This window comes from Haemorhous mexicanus, chromosome Z (assembly GCF_027477595.1).
Source record: "Haemorhous mexicanus isolate bHaeMex1 chromosome Z, bHaeMex1.pri, whole genome shotgun sequence".
Classification (NCBI taxonomy): domain Eukaryota; kingdom Metazoa; phylum Chordata; class Aves; order Passeriformes; family Fringillidae; genus Haemorhous; species Haemorhous mexicanus.
This window is the reverse complement of record NC_082381.1, coordinates 44900744-44917968: the sequence shown is the minus strand read 5'-3', so window position 1 is coordinate 44917968 and position 17225 is coordinate 44900744. Positions and strand designations below refer to the sequence as shown.

The 17225-nt window shown below is 40.7% G+C and overlaps 1 protein-coding gene across 11 annotated transcripts in view; it reads left to right on the top strand.

Annotated features, from left to right (window-relative positions):
• Window positions 1-17225, top strand: part of NRG1 (neuregulin 1) — a 176555-nt gene that overhangs the window by 134468 nt on the left and 24862 nt on the right. For 5 of the 11 annotated variants that reach the window (XM_059837058.1, XM_059837056.1, XM_059837054.1 and 2 more), the window contains 2 exons: window positions 10646-10775; window positions 16691-16758. In XM_059837058.1, the coding sequence (XP_059693041.1) occupies window positions 10646-10775; window positions 16691-16758 (198 nt within the window). Of the gene's footprint in view, window positions 1-10645; window positions 10776-16690; window positions 16759-17225 lie in introns of those variants that run through there. The other 6 variants (XM_059837057.1, XM_059837053.1, XM_059837060.1 and 3 more) reach the window with 2 other exon arrangements.

Here is a 17225-nt window from a genome sequence, read left to right as displayed (position 1 = left end):
CATACCAGCAAAGAATCCCTTTTAGAACTGAAGAGCAAGGACCAACGACAGGACTGCCTTAGCGACTCACTTTATGCTGAAAGGCAATTGCCACGTGTACACAGGGCAGTTCTTTAGGCTGTGTGGCTGCATGCACTGTTGCCACATTTCCTCCCTTAGCTGGACAAAAATCTTTGCTCTCTGTAGAAAGTGTTCTGTTCATGTGGACTGCATGTTCTCCTTCACTCAGAGCCTGTCTTGTCCTGATCAGGCTGTTGAACCATTTTCTCATTCCTTCAAATCCATGCTTTCTGCACGTCTGTATCTGCATGAGTATGAAAGTGGCTCTATTAGCACAGCAACTGCCCAGAATCTGTTAGCATTCCATTAAAAATCTGATTTTTGACAGATTTATAACCAGATTGTAGAAATCAACTGCTGGAGGAAATGTGCCATTTATTCTCAACAAGAACACATTTTATTTTTCTGCAGTGGTTGTTACTAAACTGTTTTTTAGAGGCTAGAAAAATAATATTATGCTTGTTTTCATGTATTTCTTTTTAAGTGAAAAAAACTTCAGCCTTTTCATAAACATTTTAAAACTGTGTGGTACAGTAACATGTTTATTGCATAGTCCTCTCTGATGTTTCTTGAGAACAGGAACTGATGAAATGGTATTACTGTATCAGCTCATTAAAATACAGCTTAACTGAAGAAACAACAGCTGAATAAAATAAGATTAGCAGCTGAAAGATTAATGTCAGAACAAACAGTGTTGTTGAAAGAACAAAGGTAGTCCTTTCTATTGCAACAAATATACTACTATATCCATTTTTTAAAAAACCTGGATTGACAGCAGATGTAACAGACAGCATTCCACTGCTCTTGCAGGAACTTCTGAAGTTTTGCTGCAAAACTTTGTCAGTGAGCCCAAGGTGAACTACTGCACGCCTTTTAAGGCAGGCAGTGGAAGAAGTGAGGTCAGGGGAAAGAGAGTAGACCGTCAGGGCTGGTCTGGATGTAAGAACTTGCTCCTCTGCAGTCATAGCTGCCATCTGCAGCAGTTCACAGAGGTCCTGGGCAGGGTTCACTGAGGACACGAGCTGCTGCCTGCTAATGTGACTGCTCCTGACACATCACGCAATCTTTTGAAGCCTGTGGGAGTCAGTCCCACCAGGACTACACTACACAGTTATGAAAAAAATATTCTTTCAGGCTAGGCAATCTGAAATCTTTCCACTTTGCCCTGCTAGTCATGTTTTCTAGGCCATTCTTGTTTGTCTTTTTACTGTCACTAGTGTGATTTCCCTGAGTGCCACTTCACACACACTCATTCTCCAGCAGCACTGTAAACAGTGACAATTTCATACCTCCAGGCAGGAAATTAGGGAGGGAAATGAGAAAAGGTTCCCTTACTACAGTAAAGTCTTTCTTTGATAGGAATTCTAAGTGCTTTGACAGTTTTCAATTAAAGGACTCCTGCTTAAAGAGTCCAAAGGATCTTGTTATAAGCAAGGCATAACCTAATAATGTTTTTCTCCACCACTCTTCTCTGGAGAGAGAAATTCCAAAAAGGGAAGTGGTAACTCTGTGTTCTTCAAAACAATAGGTCGCATGTCTGGTGGATAACACAGTCAAAATTTCCCTCTGCAGCTACTCAGAGAGGATTTTTCCCTGTGGCCTCACTGAGCAATTCCCAAGGAGGACAGAAGACTCAATCTTCTAGCCGAACCTGCATGGGAGACCTAACAGCTCTGTCTGAGATTTTATCATATCTTTTTCTAAGGGAATTGGCGCATTTCAAGTTGAGGTATTATTTTTAACAGCAAGAGAATAAAGCCTTGTCTACATGTTATATTTCAAAACTTTGTTTTGAATTGTACAGGAAATTTAAAATTTAAAAAATGGTAAAAAATCAAAGGCCATGGGAATCTCTGGTGTAATACAAATATCCACGTAAACTGACAGATAAATTGAGTGCATTAGAAAGGAAGCTGTCTTTGATAAGCATTCTTGTTCTTTGCTTATCTTCATACCTGCCTGTCTATTGGGAATCCTTTCTTGTAATGCTTTCTTATCAAAGATATCAAGGAGATATTTGGCAACCTGTGAGAAACTCTTTGTGTTTTCTAGAGAAGTTGCCTTTGCTGTATCTTTAACTCAGAACTGAAGGCATATTTCTGCGCTAGTCTGTGTCAGAGCTTGAGACAAGGAGTACAATTACATCTTAAAAGCTAATCTCTGCTACTCTGCTCTTCCCCACGGCCCAGGGTTCTCAGGCTGGTTGAACAGATTGAGCTTCTATTGCCTTCAGGTTTAGCACATCCCTTTCATGCCTCACATTTCCAGAGGCTTCCTTTCATGACCACCTCCCTGAAGCAGATGGCCACAAGGAAAGCAACAGATAGTCTTCTGTGCTTTGGAGTTGGGGGGCACAGGGAGGAAACGTGTCCTTAGGGACTTTGAAGATGTGCTTCAAAGTCCATGAAAGCTTGTTTCATTGCGGAATTGGTGACCTCAATGTTTTTCACTGCAGAGTATGCAGTAGGAGACAGATTAATGGGTGCCTAACAATCTTGGACTGGGCATTTAAAATTATTCAAGGAAAGGTTGCAGACACAGCCTCCTCTTACAAATTTATTTAACATGAGGTATTTCAGTGGGTAAATCTTGCTTTCAACAAGGCTAAACACTTAAGGCACCATGCTGAAATCCATTCTCCTTCAGAAAAACTTTATAAAGATATAGGGGGAAACATGGAAGTGAATATGACAGTAAATTAAGAGGATGCTTGAGTTCAATCTCGAATTTGTGTGGGCTTATTGGCTCACTTTTAGTTATATTCTTGCTGTAGTGCTTTCCTGAAGGAGGATTCATGACAGGGATTATCATGTTGAATTTATAGGAAACGTAATTTGTAATAAAAAGCTTTCAGGCTTTCTTTCATAAGCTGCTAAATAGTCTTTATTATCCCTGCTTCTCTGTGAGTAGATAGAACTAAAGAGGTAAAGACATTTTGCACTGATCTGCACAAGTCTAATTGGTTACTTGGAATTAATAACAAAAATCCTTCAGAGGAAAGAGGAACAAGAATAGATTTTGACTGACTACGTTATAATGGAATGAAATTATTTCAGTACTCAATGTGATAAGGAAGTAGTTATGTCAGTATCACTACATACCCATTAGGGCAAACTTGATGGTACTAGATGGAATCTGTAATACAATCCTCTGCCACAGTAACTTTCAGGAGTAAGACAGCATGGCTACCTGAGCTGAATCTAACTGCAGCTAATCAGACCTAGAATTTCTATCATTATTTATCTGAGTAATTGAATGTTGGTTACAGCACAAGTGAGCTAAATGATCAACCCTCACTGAAAGCATCATATGTGGACTGGAATAGAGAAAAAAAAATCCAGAGTTTGCGTCATGATGCAGGTGAAGCAGTGGTAGTACAGCTGTACTTGCTGTCTCATTTCTCAGGAAGATTGCTGCCATGCCAAATTTGCAGTAGAATTTGAGTAGCTGGCAGGGCCTTAAGATAATGTTCAGATTCCCTCTGGACATTTTCTTGAAGGACAGCAATCTGTCTTCATAATCTTCCTAGTCTTTGTGTGCTTGTCCTTTCTGTTCTGTCAAGGTTCTCCTTCCCTGCTTTTAAGTGAAAAGTCTTCTTGAGTTAAAACCTTCGGGTATGGTGGTTTGGTCTATACAGAAATGATGCTGTTTCGTTTAGGGTGCCCCCCATACTGCATTGCAGCACCAGGACATTTGGGACTTGAGAAAAGAGTCTAAGTTCTCTGCTTTATGGTCTTGAGTCCAGTCCTCCAGCCAGCAGTTTGATCTCCATGTAGATGCAATCAGTCACCTCCCCAGGCTGCAATGCATCTGCAGATGGTTGCAATAGCACCTTTCTTATTGGTTAGACAGGGCCATGACAACAACGAAAAAACTTGATCTGCCCGGTGATTTGGTGCAGTCAGTTCTCCTGAGATTGGTATCTATGCCTCGGCACTCAGCAGTAGATGGCTTCTCACCTGCCCAGCAGCTGTTTTCTCTTCTGAGTGAAATGGCTCCCTTGGGAGAAGAACTAACAGGGGAGGAACCGAACAACCAAGGCAGCTCTTGCTTTGCGAAGCTCCACCTCCACTCTAAGTCTCCTTTTCAGTTTCAGTGGTCTCCTCTGCATCTGCCCTAGTGGTCAGCAGCCTGGAGAGACCTTTCAGAGCTCTGCAAAAGAGCTGTGAGATACACAGGAGTAAGACACACATGATGAAGCACCTCCTAGCAAATGTATTAACGGTTGGTTAGCAAGGGCTCAGCCCATTATTTAGCCCTTTACTTCAGGACCAATAAGTTATGTATCTTACCTTGCTGCACAGTGAACACTGAAAAGAGGCCTTGTGGCCTCCAAAACAAGGTGAGCCAGGAATATTTTCCTAAAGTTTATTTGACCACTCAGGTTTTTCTGCATGATGGGATGTTCTCCAGTGCAGCAAAGCACTCCTTGCTTTGTAACATTCATGGTATCATGACATTTGCATTCAGCTCCTTGTCTGCTGTCTGCTTTAATCTAAGGTCTCTCAATTTTCAGACTCTCCCACCCATTCCTGGCACTTGCAAGGTTGTCACCCAATAGTAAAAGCACTTCCTTGTCTGGCTTGTCCGACCACTTCCTGTCAGTTTAGCATTCCTGAGCTTAGACCTGTTTTTCCTGCACTGTTCCAATCTATGTTTACTTCCTCTGCCCCTCCTTTCTTTTCTTTACCTTCTGTCCCTTCCTACCACACACACATTTTTCCCCTTGGGATGCTCTGCTCTGTCACTGCCTTGTGTTTTGCCATTCATGTCTCCCTTCACCAGGTGAGGAAAGTTTTCTAAAGGCTCTTACAAACCTTTCACTTATCACACCACCCTCAAGTGCAAGCGGACATCTTTCATGGTAGTGAAAAAGTACGCCTTGTCTCAAAGCTCAGTTTCAACCAGGTCTTTCCATATGCTAGTACTCTTCCACAGCCTGTGTTTTCCATCTTCTTCTGAAAACTTTCTTTTGCAAGCAGTAATTGCATTTCCTCACTAACAACTTGTGAACTTCGTGTGTCTGTGCCCATGCTTTCTTACCATCTCAAAGTTAAACGAAGCAAACAAAAATTGTTCTTGATCAGCAGTGTTCAGCATGTGTCACCTCTTGACCCTCTGTGGTGAGCCAGATGCTGTGCAGGTCTCACAGTCGTGCGCCTGCCAACTGGGTCAGTCTGCTGGCCTATCAGGGAGGAAGCGATCGGGTGGTGCAGCAAGCTGAAGCGTCTGTGCTTTGTTTTTCTTCCTTTTTTTTAATTTTTTTTATTTTTTACTTTGCTTTGCTAAGGTTGGATTTGTGAAAGGAAGCCACCACTGAATCTGTATCGTAGGGGGAAGAGAGACGTGCCGCCTTGGTTCAGCAAGAGTTTATGTGCTCTCAATCTTTCCTGAAGTTTCTATCTTGCAGACCCGGTGATTTCCTGTTTCCTTCTTGCTAGCCCTGATCTTCATAGAGATAGTGCCTTAGGGCCAGAGAACAATCCCACTAACTTTTAAGCACTCAATTCCAGCTGCTGGCTAAACAGATCCTCCTCACATTTGGAGGTCCCAGGAAATTTTTATGTTACACTGCATGTTATTTGTGAAGAGAGAAGCTGAAAAAAATTTAACTGGAATGAACAGCCATTTTAGGGTATTAAATCACAAAAACAATGTGAAAAATTCTGAGCAGCCCCGTGAAATAGACTGTAAATATCTCATATAGAGACTTGGTTGTATTGGAGGGTTTTTTCCTCTGGTGTTTACTGTTGGTGTTGGTAGTTTTTTTAAACCTTTGGTATGTTCACAGCTACATGAATGAAGTTCAAGGTCTGAAACAATTAAGTGTGAAGGACTGTATGAAATATATCTTTTTACACACCTGGTAAAATGGAAGGTCTTGTGATGTTTTCTCTTCGGAAAGGGCCTAATTTTTGATTGCTCTCAGGTTTTGGCTTCTCTTTTCCTTGAAAGTATGCATATAGCTTCTGCTGCCCACAGTTACACTGGAACCAGCAGCTTTCCTCATTCAGTGCAGTACAGAAATGCCAAGGTTTTCTGTACTGTAAGTACCTTGCAAGTTGGATTCATCAGGGAAGTCAGAGTGAGTTGAAGAGGCTCAGTACTCAGCGGGAAGAAAACGTAGATGGTTTCATGGAGATACAGGGGAATTAAGTGCTCCAGCCAAGGTTGCACAGGGAACCAACGTACCCTACAGATCAGGGATGTGCATCTCTAGACTGCATATCAGCAAGTCAAGAGGGAGCTGGACTGTGCTTTCAAAGAAATGAATGAGCTTCAAGTGTAGGAATATGCGACTGGGAGCAGACACTCTGTCACCCCAAAGCATGTTCATGTGCACCTCCTGCTCTCGCTCGGTCCATCCTTCACTCCAGGCAGGTCCCTTTCTCACCACCAGCATGAGCCACAGTTCACAAAAGGAGACTGGAAAGGTGTCCATCTGCAGTGCAATAAGGTGGCATATGTAACTCCACTAAGTGGCCTTCCAGTGAGAATGGCAGACTTTCCTTTGTGCTGCAGATGCCACTCTGCCTCCACTGAGTCATAAGCATCCCACTAGCTACCTTGCATGACTTTGAGTGCGTCCTCTGATTTTACACCACCTTTGCAGAAACTCAATTCAAAGAGCCATGGATACTATTCTGTTTAGCTTGCAAAGCTCTTCCCTCCTAGTAAGTAACTGAGTAAGAGATCCCTTAGGGCTTCTCTCAGTGGACTGTCTAGTCTGTGCAGGGTCTGGGAGTCTTGGTGCTGTAGCCACTAAACATCAGAGGGTTTTTTGGAAAGCAAGAGAGAGAAAGAGAATGCATTTTTCTGTTTCAAACCAGAAAAAAAGGGTCAGAGATTCCCCAGGTAAGAACAGAATTACATGAAGTTTTGTCTGCTTGACATGAAATGAACCTAAGGTAGTTTTACAGCAGTAATTCACATTTTATAGAACTGCTTTTGTAAAATGGAATAGCTTCTATTTTTCTTCTTGTCAATGTCTTTAGGCAATTCCCATGGATGGGAGTCGATCTCATTGTTTTTCAGTGCCATGTGAATATTTGCTTTACAAGTAGTGACCTTGTTCACACTGCCTGCAGTTGCTTTTTAAAATATGGTGTTTCTGCCTTCAGGGAAGGGAGAGGGGAAGGTAAACTATGCAGTCTTTTCAGATATTCTCATGCATGATATTTTCAAATTGTGATTTACCTGTAATGTGTGTAGTTTAGTCCTTGCAGTAAGCTGTGTTAGAAAAAAAAAAACAGCTTTTCCCTCTTGTGCTTGTATAGCTGAAGAAAATATTGCAAAAAAGAAAGTAGGTACAAATTTTGACTAGGTGAAGAAGTAACAGTGTACAGATACACATTCTACAGCTGTGCTTTACCTCATCACTGCTGGTCATTCCCACTAAACATCTTCCAAGACCATGTCTGCACTGAAAAACCATATTTTGGGTCTAGTTATGGACTGTATGAAATGGACTCTGAGGAACACCTGCTCCCAAACACAGCATTTCTTCCGTTATGTAGCTTTAAGTGAAACCCAAACCCACAGTTAGTGTTTCTTGTATTTAATTGGCAAAGTAGGCTTACAGTGCATGCACTGAATGCTGGCCATATGCCATAAAAACTATGCATACTTTGCAAAGAAAAATTCATATCAGAACTAACTCCCGGTAGACCTTTTTCCTCCCCTCAACTCATTACAAAGCTCAGGCAGACAGGGACTATGGTGCCAGCAGATCAGTAATGCAGAGAAACTTCTTGTGCAAGATTTATACGACAGTTTTGAACATGTGATACCTAAAACATGGGTGAAGATACTCCTCACAAATATATGTGAAGCCCTTGTGTCATGAGATTCTTCAGAGAGCTGCTGATTATTCCTATCTCTAAAAATCAGCTCAGAGCAATTGCTGCTGTCCAAATCTGACTTACATCAGTTGGGAAATCACTGCTAGATTTGAAACTCCATGGTGTTCTAGTTTTGATTGAACTTCTGCCTAAAGAAAAAGCAAGTGAGATTATGGAACAATTACAGACAGCTACAAGTCCACTTGTTACTGTATCTACCCTCAATGTTCAATTTAAAACATTGCATTACCCAGAAGGGTAGCAAAATGGCGGGGTTTCTTTTTATTTCAAAAAAGTTGCAGACAATATTGCTGGTTTTCCCCTTCCAAATGAATGCACTAGCTTTCTGAGCTAAGGGACATCCTCAGGGTATTTGGCTCACAGCTTGAAGTGTGTCCTTTATTAAAGAGTGAATAGTTTATCAGCAGTGATAAGCTTAATATTGTTTGCGTGTTGAGACTAACAAAGGCTTCAAATTGCATTAGCTGTACAGATGGAATTTGCTCACCCACATTGTTACATCCTAGGACATGGTGTGACACAGCCTGTCATGTCAGGCATCTCTTTTACGATAATAATCCAGGCTCCTTTCACACCAGCAGAGAGGGAAAGGCTCTTCTGCAAGGCAAATCTCCCTATCCTAAGGGAGGGGAGATCCTCAAGGATGGTGGTCAAGCCTCTGACATCAAACATAGAGGACCCTTCACTGCTGAGCACAAGCAGTCTGTAGGCCAGCCTTTTGTCAACATTGGGTGCAAAGTCCTGTTTGAGCTGGTGCTAGCTGAAAGAGTGTCAGACTACTCTTAAAACATGACCCCTTTTCCTGCCCCTAGACCAGACATAAGTTTATCCTGGTCTGAGAGGATATAAATCTTGCTTTGAGGGGCCAGAAAAAAGGAATGTGTTATTAAGAGGAATCTGTACTCTATGTTTGCATTTCATTAACACTAAGAGGCCCCAGTCAAGATCAGGATCTGTGGAGATGGGACACAATGTGCAATGTGTGGATGCAAGTGAGAAGCAGAAGGGAACTTCAGTTTTGGAAGAGGTCACTGGAGGGTTTTTCCTGGCCTGTTAGAGGAGAGCACCCCATACAAGCAAGGCAGCATGGAAGAGAAAGAAGCCAAATGCTGCACTCTCCCAAGTACTGAGTGCTAAATATTCATTTACCTGGAAGATAATATGAAATACATGAAGGTGAAATGTGACAGGGACTGTATCATACTATAGTTTGAATGCTTAAGTGGTATTTGTTCATAGTTGATCTATTAAGACCATGTTTTCTTCAGATTCAGCCCAGGAAACGGTAGAATGTCACACTTCACCTATTATAAGCATACCCCTTGGGTACCTTTGTGTTAGAAAAAGTTTTAAATATCAGACCACTTTTCTGTAGGTGTTTGCAGCTTTCTAGTCAACTCCGGTGAAATCAGTCAATAGGGAGTAGCATTGTTTCACCTCAGGGTACAAACTGTCTCTCAGAAACAAAAATATTGGGATTTTTTTTTGATCACAGTAGCAAAATTTCTAACTTCTGTATGTCTGGAAATAAACAAATGTCATGCAAGAACCTTCACCACTTTTTACAGTTTGCAGGTAGTCACTTCAGTTAGTTTTAGCCATTTAAAATTGATGGGCATATTGTCAAGAGTTTAAGCTTCACCTGCACTCAGTGTGGGTAGACTGTCACCACCAAAGAGGTATTTCCCTCTCCCTGGGGGGGATGAGTTGAGTTGCTTTCTGTGAGTTTATGAAGAGCATATCCTTGACAGAAATTGCATTGGCAAATCCTAAGGCTGTGATTGCTTATCCTTCCCTGGCACCTTCCTGAAGATGGGGGTTGCTAAATAAACTATGCTCCTGCCTTTTCTAGATATTCCCTAAATGCAGCAGGGAGTAAGCTACAAAACACTGTGGTCAGGGTGATACTTTCATTTAATAGCAAGTTAGACACCTGATGGTGTTCAGCAGCGTTGGTGTCCCAAAACCTCATTCTCATCTCAAGCAGATGAGCCCAACTGCAGGAGATACTAGGCTGGCCTCTGGATCAAAGATTCCTGTGGACACAATGGTAGCAACTGTATATGCACAGGAAGGAACAAAACCTCCAACCTCCCCATTCTCTTCCTCCTACAGAGTCAACCCAGGGCAGTCACAGCTCTCGTTTATGAGCAAGGAAAGAGACACTCAGAATTCAGCCATTCACCCTTTCCTCGGGGAGAAGGAAGTGGCTGGACTGAGGTCTTGAATCAGCACAGGGCCTCAGGTTAAGCTTCACTGGAAAATACCTGCTTCAAGGCAATACTGGGAGAAAATACCCTCCAGGACCTTGTTTTATTGGATACTATATCAGCAATCAGTAATGACTGTCACACCCCAAAATCACTTGCATACAATTACTGCAATAAAAGTTACTGCACATAAATTACACATTTTCAAGGAAACACATGTGAGTGTTGCAAAAATTTTAGGCCACTTCATGGGCAGGGCTAGGAAAACCCTCACTTCCTCCCCGGCTGAGTGTGGGGTTGTGTGTCTCTGAGGGATGTATTTGAACTCCACTCTCCCTGGCAATCAACAAAATACAGGGTCAAGTGATTAGTGCTTGTGGTAGCAGCAGATAGAGGGCTCAAAGGGCTTGCCAGATCCTCCCTAGCCTTACTTCTACCCTCACATACAAGTACACTTACCAGTCAGAAAGAAAAACAGCCTCTGATCTGTGTTTTCATTCTTATCTTTTGCAGCCACTTCCACATCTACAACTGGGACAAGTCATCTTACAAAATGTGACATAAAGCAGAAAGCCTTCTGTGTAAATGGGGGAGAGTGTTACATGGTTAAAGACCTCCCAAACCCCCCAAGATACCTGTGCAGGTAAGAAATCCTATTTGTTTCTTTTGTTGGAGCCATCAGGTCTCACAAATGGTTTTTTCTTTGGAGGAGCGCCTGAAAAATGTCTTCTTCTGAACTTGCATTTCTTCATTTTTTTACCATGTGGATGGGGAAGGAATGCCAGGAATAACCTCTGTGTTCTGGAACTGGGAACTATTTCTACATGATGGTGGCACAGCATCTTCTATTGGTGTTTATGTGGCAAAAAGTAACACAACTTGAGCCTTACGTTAGAAAAAATGAAACAGACACTGTAAACTAAATATTCTACATTTAGAAAGAAAAAAAAAAGAAAGGGTGTGGGAAACTGCATTGAATATTACACTTTGTTAGAAGAAGCTGTTATTTTAATTGTCTGATGTAGTAACTGAACAGTTTCTGGTGAGACCAGATTCACACCTGTTGTTGTGTTTAATTGCATAAAATCAATGAATGTCATGGTCATGGTGGAGGTTACTATTTGGTTTGCTGATCTTGATTCATGAAATCATATGAGTTTTGTTTAGTGGGGTGCTTGTGCACCTTTCTCAGGTCCTGGTTGTGCTGTATTTGTCTGCTGCAATAGTCCCTTGCATCAGAGAGCATCCATGAAGAGCTGCAGCACTGGAATTTATCTCCTGTCTGGGAGCATGTCATGTAGCTTTTACCCCTGAAGATGAACTAGTCTTAGGGACTTCTTCACACTAGTTTGAGAGGAAACTCATCCTTTAAACCTCGGGAAGCATCCTTGGTTCCTAAGAGGTATGGAAAAGGGTGCACTTTTGTGAGGATATTACTGTTTTCAGACAAAGAAATAGTGGTTGGTGAAGACTGTTATCTGCTGAAACTGCATAATTTTTCAGTCTCCTTGGACTAAAAATTAAGAAACACTAATTGTGAAGATAGCTTTGGTAGGTGAGTTAGGTGAAGGTCTGTGATGCTTTCCCTAGGCCAGGAAGAAATTGACTGCTTGTCTTCATTGGGTTTTTTTGGGTTTTTGGTCTTCAGGTTTTTTTAAAGGAAAACAAACAAACAAAAGCCAACAAAGCCCCACCAAACCTCAAAATGTTCTGGCTTACCTGTAAGTTTACTCTTCTTTTTGTAGAAGGATATTTCTTGCACAGGTTTGTTTCGCTTTGGATTTTCATGGATTGCTGTACTGCTGAAAGCAATGAATGCTCCATTGAATTTTAGGATCATTTTTAGCTAAAGCGAATATGGAAAAGTTATATGTGCTGTGGGTTGGATTCTTTTTTGAGGAAGATTTGTGTTAAATTTACATGGTTATTGTAAGCCAGGAGTCGAGCAGTTTGCTATAACTCTCCAGAGCATGTACAAGAGCCTGTGTGTTTCACCTTCCTATCCAAACACTGTTCAGAAACTCCAGTGAATGGCAGAGCTGAGCATTGAGCAGGCTTTCTAATCATTAATGCTGTCTTGGTAGTTTCAGAGGTAACCTGTCTTCACTGGTATGAAGACTTCTTTATTTTAATTCAGACATCTGTGTATGTTCTGTAATGATGGTATAGACTGGCTAATTTTTTAATAAAAAGTCTTGGGGACATTTGAATAAAGTGGGGGCTGTTTTTCCCTGTTGTGGACAAGAATTAACCTTTAATTCTGAGGCTGTACTTCAAGGAAAAGGCGATTCCCAGATTTGGCAGATGTGCCTCTGCCTGGGTGGTCCAAGACCTATTTGGGAAAAGCATCAGAGCTGTAAACTTAGACAGGGTGAATCTCATTTACAAGAAGGCAGTGGAGAAGGATTCTTACCCTGACAACAGTCAGAGCCACCACTATTTTGCAGGGCCATTTACTATGCTCTCTAATACTTGCCAGATCAAAAATTTTATGTTGTGTAGTAAAATTATGCAATTCAGCTACATATGAAATAAAAGTGAGTACCTGAAAATGGATGAAAATGAAGGGTCAAATACAGTTTTCTTCTTACTTCTTTGAAAATAAAGATGTCCACTTTTTATTCTAACATTCCAGTTATCTAAAATAGGTATCTAACCACTGCACATTGTCTTCATTGTTCTAAGAAAACAAATCTACTCCCAGAACATGCTTGTGGAAACAGAATGCTTGAAATATGGTACTTGCTTTTCATATTTCTGCCTCAGTAGCAAGTTCACATTTTTCCATATGGTCCATCTGTTGAGAGCAAAAACAAAATTTCTAAAGCATGAGCCATATAATTCTAAATTGGTTTTATCCCTAACCAAAAAAACATGACTCAGATTCAAAACAACCATGGAATTTTCCAAGTAATCTGGTTTTTTAAATCCCTTATTCTACTAAAAAAAAAAAAAAATCCTACATCCATCTTCAGTTAAAATCTGGCTATATATTAAAAAATAAAATTTTATTAAATACATAGTGATGATCTGGACAGAATCAGATCTTGCTGTTCTGGATACTACTGTGAACTTCAAGAAAATTCCCTGCTTTCACAAGGTAACCATGTGAAATGCTCAAGAAATGTGTGAAGACATAGTAAAGCAATGTACAGCTACATCTGTGGTAGCATGTATTTTCCCCACACATATTTTAATTAAGGTCCAAGACAGAGTAAAACACTCTCAAAATAGGACAGATGAAATAAGAAGCTTTGACTATTTAAATAGACTAGTGTATAAAATTTTCAGAAGCTTCTTAAAAACATGAGTCACATTGTGAAAACATCATAGAGTTAAGAAGCCTGGAGATGTTACTGGCTTCCTATGAGACTGAGATTCCTAAGTCATTTCTGTTGGAAATGTGTCCCCAGATTCAATGAAGAAAAAATATTTCAATAAATGCAAAATTAAGACCCAAAATTCCTAGCATTTCCTTCTTACTTGAAAAAATCTATGTCAATATAAGATCTGTTACACTTTTGGAGTGTTCTTTTGAAGAATCATACCATGAAGGTCTTGATAATCTGACCAATTGATTTCCAACTTGCAGACATTTTTTCTAATGGTTTTGTTATTACTGAAGAAATGAAATTTACAATGGAATTTCATTGGATTCAAGTAATGCTACTGTCTTAACAGAAATGTGCTGCTGCTTTTCTTAACAGCAAAAGAGTGGATTATGCACTTTTTAATGATATAGCCATTTTCTACATCTGTCTCCATGTGAAGGCCTTTGTTGAATAGAAATGGGCAGAATTTTCTTAAAACCAGCAAGTTTGCAAGCAGAAGTTCCAGAAGTATTCATTCAAGAGACAGGATAGAAATACTAGTACTTATTTAGGCCATGAAATGGATTACTAAGTACTCTACTTCCCATGCATTTGGGAAGTACAATGCATTTGTTTGTAGGCAGTGAATGAAGTGGAAAGATGAACCATTCAGCCATTTCCCTCCTGATGAAAAAAGGTCTGATGATATGTGTTCAGTGTTCTGAGAAGTGTCCACTGAACACATGCAAATGCTGCTCTTTGCAACTAGTGTGTGTAGCAGGAAAAAAGCAATTATTCTATTACATGTGCTTCATTATTTTGGTTTTACCCAGTTAATATAAGAAATAAATGCTTCAAGTAGCCTTTTTTAAGGCAGAAGGGAAATTACAAGGCTCTCACAGCACAAACATACACATTTTGCTCTAATGTTTGACCTCAACTTTTGCTGCTGTCCTAAAGGAAAATAGTACATGGATAATGATCTAGAAAAAAAAAAGCCACAACAAGAAATATTGTCTGAAAACTTTGAGTAGGAAAAGTTTTTGCAAGCTGATTGTAAAAGTACGGTCTCCAGGAAACAACCTTTCAAACTGGAAACTATGGAAACCGTGCTGCAGTGCACATCTGAGCAATAAAATGCCTTCAGCATTCACACATCCTCATAAGTGTACAGGCTCATCTCAGCTTTCCTCTCAGCTGGCCCACCCTGGGCTCATTCTTGAGGGCAGGTGCTGCAGCCCATTTGCTGACAATGGTTTCAGAGCAAGTATAAACACACCTGAGCTGTTTTCGGCACCATCTCAAGCAGGGCTGATCCTGCTCAGTCTGGAAGTGATTTCTGCATTGTCTATACCAGTGCTCAAGTTGTTTTCATCACCTCCACAGCTGCACCAACATCTGAAAACTAGTACAGACAAAGCAAGCAACCACCAGCAGCCAGTGGCAGGAGGAAAACATGAGCCTTTCAATCATGTTCCTTGGAAATTTGTAGTGTTTAGCCTGATGACAAAGATGTAAAGGACCCTGTGAACTGAAAGCCAAGCATGCACAAATGCCAACTTTCCAGGGACAGCCATTTAACAAAATCAGTGGTGCAAAATATTTTTATTCTTGATTCATTAACACAGATCAAAATGCTTTCTATTAAAAGCACTTTGCATTCTCTCAAAGGTGCAAAAAGTCTTCTGTCATGCCTAGGAAGAACATCTACTAAAGACTGAGTTACCCTTGCTGTGTTTTTCTCAGCTGAATATGTCTGTGGAGACTGGGATCTCTCCACACGGGCTACTCACCAAAAGAGGTGACATTGGCTCTGAAGAACTTAAACTCTCTTCCTTAATAAATAAATATGTCATTACAGCAAATCAAGTTCAAAGAGTCTTCTGCAAATCCTCAGAATATACCTTTGTTACACAAATATCATTCCTGCATAGTTGGTTTGAGCAAGATGCTAATGTTTATCCCTGACACTGATCCTTTGCCAAAGGGATTTTCTGAAAGTCTCACTTGGGCAAGGACAGCATCCCTGTTTTTTACGGCTAGAGGCAATTGGAAAAGCAGAATTTAAAATATTGGGACAGCTTTCAGCACACATGAAACTCAGATGGATAGAAGAGATGGAGGATTTTTCTGACCAACAAGTATTTACAAATAACAAGGCTTTTTAGCATGTGGCAAGTAAATTTGAAAAAGAGGCCAGCACCATGTCATCAGCAGGAGAAAAGAAGGGGGAGATTCTTGCATGGTGGCAAAGTCATGGAAAGCATCACAAAGACAGGCAACACAACTGAAATGTTTTCACAGGAGCAGATATCAGGTAATTTCAGGTTAATGCTGAGTAAGACTGGAAAGAGCAAAGATTGAAATCTGTAGATCCTTAGTATGGTGGACAGTCATTCACACTTCCGTCTGAAGCACAGGAAGCCTCTCTGTGGTGATATTTTGGGAGCCTGAGATTTGCCCCAGCATGGAGAATGAAGGTGCAGGAAGAATTGATAGGCAGCAGCAAAAAAGATGAGCAAATCATAGAAGAGAAATTCCTTCTCTAAGATCAAGGAGGAAGCTGCCCTGAAGTTTTCTGCAGAGGAGCTTATGAACTGGAAGGACAAACAACTCAAGGGCTGTGAATCTTGAGACCACTTCTGCCCTCTCATTTTACTTATTGTCTGGACTGACTTATTTTACCTTCTTGTGAGCCATGTTGAATATACTTCCCTTTGGGTTTGACTTTGTCTTCTCACCTTTTGGATTTTTGCAGCTTCTCAGTGATCACTATACTTACTGTTCTTCCTCAAAGCAAATTGCCAGAAGACACAACAGAAATAAGAAAATCGTGGTATTTTTATAGATTTTATGTGACTAGTCACATTATGTGACTAATGAAAGCAACAGTGTAAATTGTTGTTATGCACTGCATTGCAAGTTTTAAAAAATAACTCAATCTGGGCCCCTCATGAGATGGAATAAGCAGTGAGCTGGTGCACATTTTTGCTAGCCATGATCCTTCTATCTTTTTCAAAACAGACAAGGAAAAATACTTTTTTTTCTCTGATGGATTTTTGCTGTAAATTTTGCAAAGTTTTATCTTCTGGAAAGGTTACGCTTTCTTGCCTCTCTTCTGATCATTTGTCACTAACACCCAACCAGGAAGTCACTTAATGCACTCGCACTCCATAGAACAGCAGATGTAAGTCTGTTAGTGCAGTGGTTTTGGTGTACTATTGCTTATCACGTTTTTGCCCTTTAGGTGCCAACCTGGATTCACTGGAGCAAGATGTACTGAAACTCTGCCCATGAAAATCCAAAACCAAGAAAGTATGTTAAAATAATCTGAACTTTGCTTTCTTCCCCAACTACAGCAACAAAATCAATAGTACTTGGTGTTTTCACAGTTCAGCTGGAACCGGCCTCTTTACTCACTAATTTGTGACCTGATTTTCTGAAGTACAATCTGTACACCACGGCATTATTGACCTCCAAAATATTTCTCGTTTGTGTGATTTTTGATCTTTCCATTCATTCACAGATGCATTTGTTTTGCACACGCTGGCAGTTTTCCTGTTTGGGAGACTGCTGCATTGTGCAACCCTAAAAGACCAAACTCATGGAGATGAGTACGTACAGAACTTGTGTCCTTGCTGCCTTGTGGAAAGAGCATCCTAAAACCAATCTCGGTCTCTGGAATGGTGAATTTCTGTCTCAGATCTTGAAACACATTTTGATCTGGATTGGTTTGGTTTTGGCTGGTTTTGCAGGGGGTATCTCTTTACATTTCCACAGAG